We start from the raw sequence: 10839 nt of genomic DNA on the forward strand, positions 1-10839 counted from the left end.
CTCCTTATATTGGGTTGGGCATGAACTCTACATAACATTTCTTGGGGCTTTGTTTTCCTTTGTACTATGTATCTTTTTCAGGCTCACTTTATCATGGTCCTACATAACATTTTCAGAGCTCTGTTTTCCTTTGTTCTATGGAACAGATTTGGAGCTCTGTTTATGGAATAGATTTGGAGCTCTGTTAATGTAACAGATTTGGAGCTCTGTTTACAGACCAGATTTGGAGCTCTGTTTATGGAACAAATTTGGAGTCTTGTTAATGTAACAGATTTGGAGCTCTGTTTCTCGAACAGATTTGGAGCTCTGTTTATGGAACAAATTTGGAGCTCTGTTTATCGAACAAATTTGGAAAATATTCTATGTAACAGTTCTTCGGGCTCTGCTTCCTTGGTCTTATGTAACAGTTCTTCGGGCTCTGCTTCCTGGTCCTATGTAACAGTTTTTCCGGCTATGTTTCCTTGGTCTTATGTAACAGTTTTCAGGACTCAGTTTTCCTTGGTCCTATGTTACAGTTTTCAGGACTCAGTTTTCCTTGGTCTATGTCTAACAGTTTTCCAGCTCTGTTTAACAGTTTCCGGCTCTCTGCTTCCTTGGTCCTGTGTAACAGTTTTTCGGGCTATGTTCCTTGGTCCTGTGTAACAGTTTTCCTTGGTCGATGTAACAGTTTTCCGGCTATGTTTCCTTGGTCCTTTGTAACAGTTTTCCGGCTCTGTTTCCTTGGTCCTATGTAACAGTTTTTCGGGCTATGTTTCCTTGGTCCTATGTAACAGTTTTTCGGGCTATGTTTCCTTGGTCCTATGTAATGGTTTTCCGGCTCTGTTTCCTTGGTCCTATGTAACAGTTTTCCGGCTATGTTTCCTTGGTCCTATGTAATATGTGGTCCTATGTAATAGTTTTTGATGCTCTGTTTACTTAATAGTTTGTAGTTTATGTACATAAATTTAGGTCACCACAAGAAAATCAATTTCTTGTAGTTTGAAGGACAATTCCGACAATAAAGTACAGACTACTGACTGTAAGTAATCAAGGATTTGGTTTGATATACAGTTAAAAATACCGATAACTCCATTTAATGCTGCTTTGTTATTGTTTAATCACCACTGCCTTCCAAAGTTTCTGGTAACCTGTTGGAAGTAAAGGCATAATTAACAAGCTCCTTGTACATATGTAATACATCGACAGCCAATACAATTTATTGGTTTACTCTTGAAGGAATATATTGATTGATCCGAAGCATTCTGTTACTTACATATACTGAATTGATTCTTCCATTCAAGTTTCTGTTTGGTTAAAACTAAGACGTATCATTTCATATTGATTTCTGATATATATAGGTATTAATATGAATATAATTTCAGACTAGAGAACATCTAAGATATGCACAGCTATCAGATTTAGGTAAAACTTGTCTTATATACTTATATAATACTCAATTTGTGCTTATTGTTGACCACATTTGTATCTATGAGTAACCGTGATCACTAGTTATAACTTATATCCAGAAACATACCAATCATTACAGCCAAATTCACTCCGAGTTTCTAGCTTTGGTCTATTTTTCTTATTGCCTCTGAATGACCTATCAGATTTTTATGAAATTTTCCACAAACTTTACACCAAATAGCAATGCAAGCTTAGCTTAGTACACCCAGAAAAAAATCATATTTATTTAAAATCACTGCTTTCAGTTATGTTTGATTGACAACGTTTTTTAAAAAAAATTTGATGCCAAGAATAATTGCAATATGTACCTTTTCCTCTGGTATAGCTTACTTGTTGCAGATCAATATTTAGTATTATATCAGTTTCTGGAATCTAAAATCAAAGAGCAATGGCAGCCAATACGTATGTGTGTATATTGTATTTCAATCCTTTATCAGACATATACCATGTGCTATGGTTTTATCAAAGCTGGCAGGACTAGTCAGCCTAGTAAAATATTCCTTTACAACATCCTTTGCTTAATATAAACCTTATGATGTCGCAAACAATTTACTGGAAAAATTGTGGTAACATTGTAGGATGTAATAAGTTTTTACTAAATTCAAATATGTAAAATTAGTTACAAGGGTTTTGATTTGGAGAATACTTTTGGTAGTAATTTGTATATAAAACTAGGACAGTATACTGTAAAGAAATGATGGATAAACAATTTGTTTTGTTATAAACTGTAGTATTCCATACTTTTAATGACGAATTAATGATTTTTATGGAAAATATTAATCTGGAACATTTTAAATGTAAGAAAGTCATTGAAAGGTAATTAATGAGTTTGACGAACATTCTCAAAATGAATGAGGTTTCGAAGCCTTTATTCAAAATACCATAACTATAAATCCAGGAGAAAAATATCAAGCCCTTTGTTTGGTGTAGTGTTGATGTATAAACAATAATACTGTATGCGTTAAAACCTAGAAATAACCATTTAGTTTTTAACAGTTTGGATTTTAGTAATGAAGATTAAACCATTTGTTTTTCAAAAGTTTGAATTTTTTAATGAAGGCACTAATGTTTTCTGAAATTAACATATTAATTCACTTTATATTTTGTAATCCTTTATGGTTATGCTTACATCTTAAACAGAAACACAAAATCTTTTCAGTAAAATTACACTCAAGGTTCTTCTTGAATCAATTGCTTTTCATAAAATATTAATCTAATTTATTGCTTTGTGAAACTGCAGTAGCCTGATTACCTGAGACAACGTAGGTAGACATCTGATTACTTTCCCCTGCTGATGTTCTAAATTTAAACTTATTATCACAAGATGATGAGACCCTGTGTACTTGATCCATTATTAATACTGGTTTAGACGATCTATTAGTGACTTTGTAGGTAATCGGTTTTACAGTTTGGATTGTTTGTAGTTGCTGTAGATTAATTGTAAAACCTTTAGTATTGGATTTCAAGCTGTAGGGCTTTTACTATTCACTATGTCATCTACAATGTCCATAAGTAAATTACTATTTTTTTTATTTCTGATATCTAATTTGTTGTTCTCATGACTAGAATGAGATTAGTTTGATGTGGAATTGAGTAAAAATATCCATTTGGAACTTGAGCACTGTTTGATATCAAATTAAGAATTTTAGAAGAGGACACAGATACCAATTATTTGCAGAGATCCCGAAGCAAGATTACAAGGTAGTACCACAGTATGCAGTTCTATGATGATCCATTAGAAAGAGGTTAATATATATTTCACAATGTTGGGATTCCCATGTAGACAGAAATTGGCTATGTTACAAAGCTATGCATGATCACTGAGCTTTCAGTGAGGTTTCCAGTTTCAACGAGAAGCAGTTGTAGTCTAGTGTAAGGTTCGTATATCAGACAGTCCAGAATGGGATTCACATATCACATAGATCACAGAACACTGACTGACCCCCATACCGCTTCTTCCTACAGTCCAGAATGGGATTTACATATCACATAGATCACAGAACACTGACTAACCCCTACCTCTTCTCCCTACAGTCCAGAATGGGATTCACATATCACATAGATCACAGAACACTGACTGACCCCCTCCCTCTTCTCTCTACAGCCCAGAATGGGATTCACATATCACATAGATCACAGAACACTGACTGACCCCCTACATCTTCTCCCTACAGTCCAGAATGGGATTCACATATCACATAGATCACAGAACACTGACTGACCCCCTACCTCTTCTCCCTACAGTCCAGAATGGGATTCACATATCACATAGATCACAGAACACTGACTGACCCCATACCTCTTCTCCCTACAGTCCAGAATGGGATTCACATATCACATAGATCACAGAACACTGACTGACCCCCTACCTCTTCTCTCTACAGTCCAGAATGGGATTCACATATATCACACATATCACAGAACACTGACTGACCACCATACCGCTTCTCCCTACAGTACAGAATGGGATTCACATATCACATAGATCACAGAACACTGACTGACCCCCTACCTCTTCTCCCTACAGCCCAGAATGGGATTCACATATATCACACATATCACAGAACACTGACTGATCTCCCCTACTCCCATCAGTCAACAAATCTAGTATGTGTATATGTCATAGGGTGTGCATCTTAAATCGGGATAAATAATTAGAAAATTTTTCTTTTTGATAGAATTTTGTATTTTGTAACTTTTTTTATCGGGTTTACTTATCCCATTAATGATTCCACGGTTTCATTTCAACTTTCAGTGAAATGCCCTTCACCTCTTAAAAACAGAGACTTTGTTACACAGCGTTCCTGGCTTGATCTTGGGTCAGAGTTTTGTATCCTCAACCATTCTGTAAACCATGCAGTAAGTAATTAAACAGAGATGTAAACTCACTGATCTTGACCTGATCTCAGGGTCAGAGTTTTGTATCCTCAACCATTCTGTAAACCATGCAGTAAGTATTTAAACAGAGATGTAAACTCACTGATCTTGACTTGATCTCAGGGTCAGAGTTTTGTATCCTCAACCATTCTGTAAACCATGCAGTAAGTATTTAAACAGAGATGTAAACTCACTGATCCTGATTTGATCTTGGGTCAGAGTTTTGCATTCTGTAACCATGCAGTAAGTGTTAAAGCAGAGGCTTTGTAATACATTCTTTCTGGCTTGACCACAGAATCACTTTTGTTTTCTCAACCATTCTGTTGACCGTGCAATAAGCATTGCCCTGACTGACCTCAGGATCAGAGTTCATTTCCTCCACTATTCTGTTAACTATGCAGTATGTTGTAAGTATACAAACATAAACTTAGTATGTAAAAAGATTTCCAGCAGAGAATTTCAAATAGATGAAAGTTTGCCATATTTCCTTTTCTGCTCATTTTATATATGACACATGAAGTGCTACATCACATAGTGATATCTTGATTCTGATTGACTTACACCCTAGTTCCATCAAATGATAATGATGTGCATATTCTTGCATACCTGGGGGCTGCCACTTTTGGTAATTATGCACGAATCATTTATGGGCTTTTTTGGGTCTAATAATGGGTTCCATCCCAGATTGAAATGATTTAATATTTAAGCGAAAATCCCCAAATTTGCAATTTAGAAAGTTCAACAATTTTCTTCCCAAAATAAAGCAAAAATGCCCCATCTCATACCAGTGAAAAAAATTCCTGAAGCAAAAGTTACAGAAATATCCCTTGTAATATTAGAGTTAGTTATATTGATCAGTTTTACTCCGATACAGAGGACAAACATTTTGTTTATAATGACACGGAATGAAAGACCTTATGTGTGTGTAGTTGGGCTACATCATGGACAGTATGTACTACTTGGCTTATGTACTGGCAGCACATTAGGATGAAGGCATCTTCTGTAACATTTTGATCTTAATTAATCTAAATAGCCCTAAATCTATGAGAATTGCTTGAAATCTGTCTTGTAGAGTGTGATATTTTATGCAAAAAGTCACCTGTGAAATTTTATTTTCAGAGTATTCCTGCCAGGAAGGGATTTATTAGAGGTATCTCCTATATTACTGGCTATCTGATAAGAAAGCAGGACACGTACACCTGCCAGTTTAACTATGTTTCACACTCGGATCCTAAAGGTCAGTACGGTCTGCCTGTGATAGCAATACGAGCAAGAAAAAAAATTGTTCTTGGTTCATTTGATTTTGTCTTTTTTTTAATGAATAATTTTGTTGATTGTCAATTCTCAACTGATCAGGAAACAGTATTTGTTTTTAAAAACGGATTTTATATTTCCAGTATCCAATATCTTTAGATTCAACTAAGTATATGTCTAAAATATTCTTCATTGTAATGAGTAAGGTTTAGTCCTATACAATGTTACTGTCATGTCCTAACAGCCACGGAAGAATTCGTTACATCATCCAACTTCTTTGTAAATTTCTAAATTCATGATCTACACTAATTGAAAAGGCATTTTTGAACATTCATTGTAACACCAGCAATCAAGGGAATTTGGAATTTGTGAAATTCAGATTTTCAAATCAAAATATCTCACTGTAAATGTGTCATTTTACATGTTATTTTGTAAAAATAACATTTTTTGTCTAAGTAGCTGAAATTTATTGTTGTGTCCATTAAATGGTATTCTAGATGAATTACAGTTAAGTATTATACTGTTTTGGTATACATATAATGTTTTGTTTCTGTCCATCAGGAAAACTGCCAGTATGGGCGGTCAACAAGGCTACCCAGATCCTTGCTCCTAAGGTAAGGTCATAACTGTGAACTCTAATCACATACACTGGTTGAGTGTGTAGGTGAGTGTTGGTGTAGGGAGGGGGGATGGACGGGTGTCTGTAGGTAGGGATGTAGGGGTTGGTGTGGGTCAGTGTGTAGGTGCGGGAGGGAGAATGGATGTGGGTGTTGGTGCGGAGGTAGAGGTGGTTGGGTGTGGGTGCGGAGAGAGGGAATGGACAGGTGTGGGTGTGAAGGTTGGGATGAGTTGGGGTGGGTGTGGTTTGGTGGGTGTAGTTGGGTGTGGGTACAGGGAAACGGGATGGACAGGTGTGAGTGTGGAGGTTGGGATGAGTGGGTGCGGGTGGGTGCGGGTGGGTGCGGGTGGGTGTAGTTGGGTGTGGGTGCAGGGAGACAGGATGGGCGGGTGTGAGTGTGGAATTGGGTGTGGGTGGGTGTGGATGCAGGGAGACGGGATAGATGGGTTGAGTGTGGAGGTTGGGATGAGTGGGTGTGGGTGGGTGTGGGTGGATGTAGTTGGGTGTGAGTGCAGGGAGACAGAATTGATGGGATGAATGTGGAGGTGGGTGTAGTTTGGTGTGTATACAGGAAGAGGAGATGGATTGGTGTGGATGCAGAGGTGGGGATGGGATTTGTGGGTGTAGGTGGGTGGGTAGGTATGGGTGCAGAGGTGGGGTTTGGTGTTGTGGGGATGATGGTTGGATTGTTTCTTACTTTTGGTGTTATATAGTTGCTTTACATCCTTTAACATCATGGGTCATTTAAGGATGACCTCCCTCAAATTTACCTGCGGTGAGTGTAGGTGTTACTCTATCTATCAATAATCCAAAATATCAGGTATGAATTTGACTAAATATGGTATACAGGGTTTTCCTGTCCTACAGATACGGGAAGTTATATGTCCAAAGAGTGTATCTCATACCTTACCACAGACTGGAGTGTTTGTGACCCGAAATAAGAGAGTGACTTAATTTATAACACCCATCGGATTTTTAAGATTTGTTAGCTCCTTTTCCAGGTCCACACACCTTTTACTCTGGGGTTTATTTCCATCTTGTCCCATCACTTCCATACCTATGTGACCTGTGTGACCCTACCTTGTACTGTTTATTGTTACCCATTTATACCTCTGCTCCCTGTATTTCACTGGGCTTTCCCCACTACTCCTACTGGGTTATACACTATCAGAACTTCAGTATTTCAAGTGTTCCAAGTTTGATACAGATTAACTCATTTGAGTTGCACAAAGTAATGACGGATATAAAGTGATGATATCATCAAATTAGATATTGTATCTGTCTAAAAAAAAAGTGGTAATTTCACTTAAAAAAAGTGTTTATGTTTTGTGATAGACAGAAATTTTCCATTTCAAATGTCATAGGACTTGATACAATGAAAAATTGAAGACTGGTTTCTTAAATTTCACATACCTGGTATGTGGAAATTTGTAATATCCTCTGTAAATATCTGTACACTGTAGTATATTACTTATTGCTACATAGTCCTCCAATTGTTCTTACTAAGTATCAAGGGCTTTGATCTATTTTTAATGTCACAGGGGTAAAAAAAAGTCAGAAACTTCCTCAAGTTTCAGATGACCCAGGGTACTGATATATGACCAGTAGGTGAATAATATCTGGGTTGGAGTGCTATAAAATGACCTTGACCTAATTTGAAAGTCAGAGTGGTAAATTAGGTTGAAAAATTAAATTTTCAAGTTTCAGAAGATCAAGAGTATTAATATGTGGTCATATCAAAACACTATTTCTCTAAAACCAAGTATTAAGAGCAATTATTATTAGTTATATGACCACAGGCACTTTATATCATTTGTTATGTACATTGGCACCACAAACATTATAAAACACATGATGATTTTGTGGCATTCTTTTCTTTGTTATCATTGTGAACCATACAGGCCCTCTTATCCTCTTGTTAACCCCACCACCACCTACCCAACATCCCATCCTATTCCTCCACCTTCCCACCTAAAAAACGTGAAATAATTATCTTGAAAGTCAATAAAAATGAACATTGTTAGATATTTGAAATATGTGCATAAAATGAGTATTTTCCTATATGATAAAGCAGTACAATAGTGAGTAGTGGTTCTGCTGTACTGGTAATTATGTGGTGGTCAGACACCTGTACAAATGCAAGTGTGATCAATACCTGTAGACTGTTAAATTGTGGTCTGTACCAAGGTAGGAGTTGTGTTCCTGATATCCTGTGTGGCAATAGTGATATCTATCTGTCATGTGCAACACCTGTTAGGTAAATAGCTGGAAAATGATACTAGGGAGGTGTGAACAGTTAACTAGATAACTAGGGAAGTACTTGTAAAACGTAGTCATGGATATATATCAGAGTTTGAGGAACACAGGGCTCCATGGTATACAATAAAATCTTACTGTTTTACGTAGGATTAATTTGGCTGATATCCTGGATACTCTTAAAGCATCATTTCATATATATAATTGTAGATTTCTTGAGTACTGTTAATCCACAAAATCAGGTGCCTGTGAAACTATAGGATTTAATAGTTCAGCGGTATGAGCTCATTATAACGGGTTATTTGTGGTTTCATTTGCCAAGAATATATCAGAACACAGTCATGATCAAAGCAGAAGGGGCATGTTTACGGTGTTCAAATAATCTTTGAAAAGCTGAAGTCTACTAGCAATTAGTGGAGATAATTGGATTTCTACGGCTCATGTAGCTATAATGGTCTTTCAGGATAAATTAATGACTTCCTGGTCATTTTCATCCAAATTTTGTATCCATTATTAGTGTACAATTTAGTCGCATGCATATCTCAAAATGTGTCTTAGCTACTTGTAATTATAAAATCAACATAGCATTGGTGGAAATCTTATTTTGAATAAGGATGCTTAGAATCGTATTTGAGATGTTAGGTCAAAGGAAAAATGAAATGATTTTCTTGTTTAATGCCTTCAATTGATAACAATTGGATTTTTTGGATTTTCTCATTTTCTGTTTGAATAGGTAATAAGTAGGATTTACAAAGCATGTAAGAACTATGAGGCATGGAAAAGCATGAACAATCCATGCATGAAACCCTGGCTGTATCCTGAGCAAATGACCCTGCCAAGACTTGACATGACCCAGATCAAATCTGCTTCTGAAATAACCTCAACAGAGTCTATAGACGAAAGTTTTATAAATGAGGATGAGATAAACGAGGATGATGTATGAGGATTGTGGATTGTTAGATCAGTCTATTTATTGTTAACCAAGCTGTATATATAGCGAGCTCTCAAACTTAAAGTGAGGTCATCATAGTAACATAAGGTCATCAGGGTTCACACAATATCACGTAGAGAGTGGTAGCGAGTATGTTGTTTTATTTAGTCAATTCTCATAGAATATTAGTTTGTAATTTTTGTAAAACTTTGTTTTAAAATCAAGACCTGCTGTTAAAATTTCAGTATTCAGATATATAACTCCATAAAAATATGGACATGTATGCCATATTTTTCTAAGACAAAATATTTAGAGACGTTAGTGATGATTTTTATGGAATTTGAATCCAATAAGGCAGGTTTATCAACATTTTCATTCAGTTTTTAGATAGAAACTCAATTTGAATGTTTTAAATATAAGTAATAATGTATAAGTAAATAGATGTAAAAATTGTAAGAATTTGGAATGTAATTCCAATTCTTCTAACTGTTAAAAGTTGGTTTTAAATGAAAAACATTTGAGACATTTTTTAAAAAATTGTATTACAAGCATTTGAATTTAGTATATATGATGTTGCCTTCATGGAAAAGCACGTCAAGACTATGGTTAAAATGTAAGGGAATGATATCTTTTATAAAGGCCCACTTTTATATGCTGTAAGGTAATAAAACCTCCTGTGCTAATGTGTGATAATTTTGTCCTATCCAATCTGTCTTGTACTTTAAGCCATTTTTGGTTCAAAGTCTTGGTAAAAAATATGACAATTGCCATTTCCCTCCCCCCTCCCTCCACCCAAAAGCAACAAGAGAGAAATTTTGTCATATTAAAGCAGTTTGAAATCAAACTGCATTATGGGCAAATAAATGATGGTTTTTCATATTTTTTGGTGATCGATTTTGCTTGAAATTCTTTAACAGCAAGTGAGATGAGTTGGCGAGTATTGGCTCAAGACAGAAATACATTCATTTAGGGCATTTCAAGGTTCAAAGCAGCTATACCCTGTAGTATGAATGGCATCTAGATGAAAAAGTTTTATTTTTCTAAATTCTAAAGTGGTTTTGGTTAAGATTACTCAGTACATTGTACATCTGTTTATGGTGAAGGCACTGGTTGATTTGAATACCATGATAGTACAGTTTGATGTATCAACAATCATCAATGTTTCATCATGTTCTTTAGCAATTTACAACACCTTTCATTGATAATTCAAAATTTCAACAAAATGGTGCATGACAATCAACTTTGAGAGGATTTCATTATCACTTTAATGATCTTTAAATTGTCCAACAGTATTGATAACAATACACTAGAAAGTTGTGGGAGAATTTAGTAGTTGTTTAGAAGAACGTTTTAGTGTTATTTAGACAGTGATCATCAAAATATGAAGGGAGATAAGTAGCAAACAAAATCTTGGTGAAAGGTATCATATTGTTAATACATAAAAATCATTACCGCT

At 35.7% G+C, this 10839-nt stretch overlaps 1 protein-coding gene across 1 annotated transcript; it reads left to right on the plus strand.

The window, feature by feature from the left end:
- Positions 1 to 4201: 4201 nt before the first annotated feature.
- Positions 4202 to 9628, plus strand: LOC132543146 (START domain-containing protein 10-like; the record flags this gene model as incomplete). Its single annotated transcript, XM_060206613.1, has 4 exons — positions 4202 to 4305; positions 5443 to 5560; positions 6139 to 6191; positions 9186 to 9628. Coding segments are annotated over 4 exons (485 nt in total), but the record flags the coding sequence as incomplete, so codon positions are not given.
- Positions 9629 to 10839: the final 1211 nt, after the last annotated feature.

This window comes from Ylistrum balloti, unplaced genomic scaffold (assembly GCF_031769215.1).
Source record: "Ylistrum balloti isolate Yb309-2 unplaced genomic scaffold, AGI_CSIRO_Ybal_v1 Utg369742, whole genome shotgun sequence".
In the NCBI taxonomy this organism is placed as follows: domain Eukaryota; kingdom Metazoa; phylum Mollusca; class Bivalvia; order Pectinida; family Pectinidae; genus Ylistrum; species Ylistrum balloti.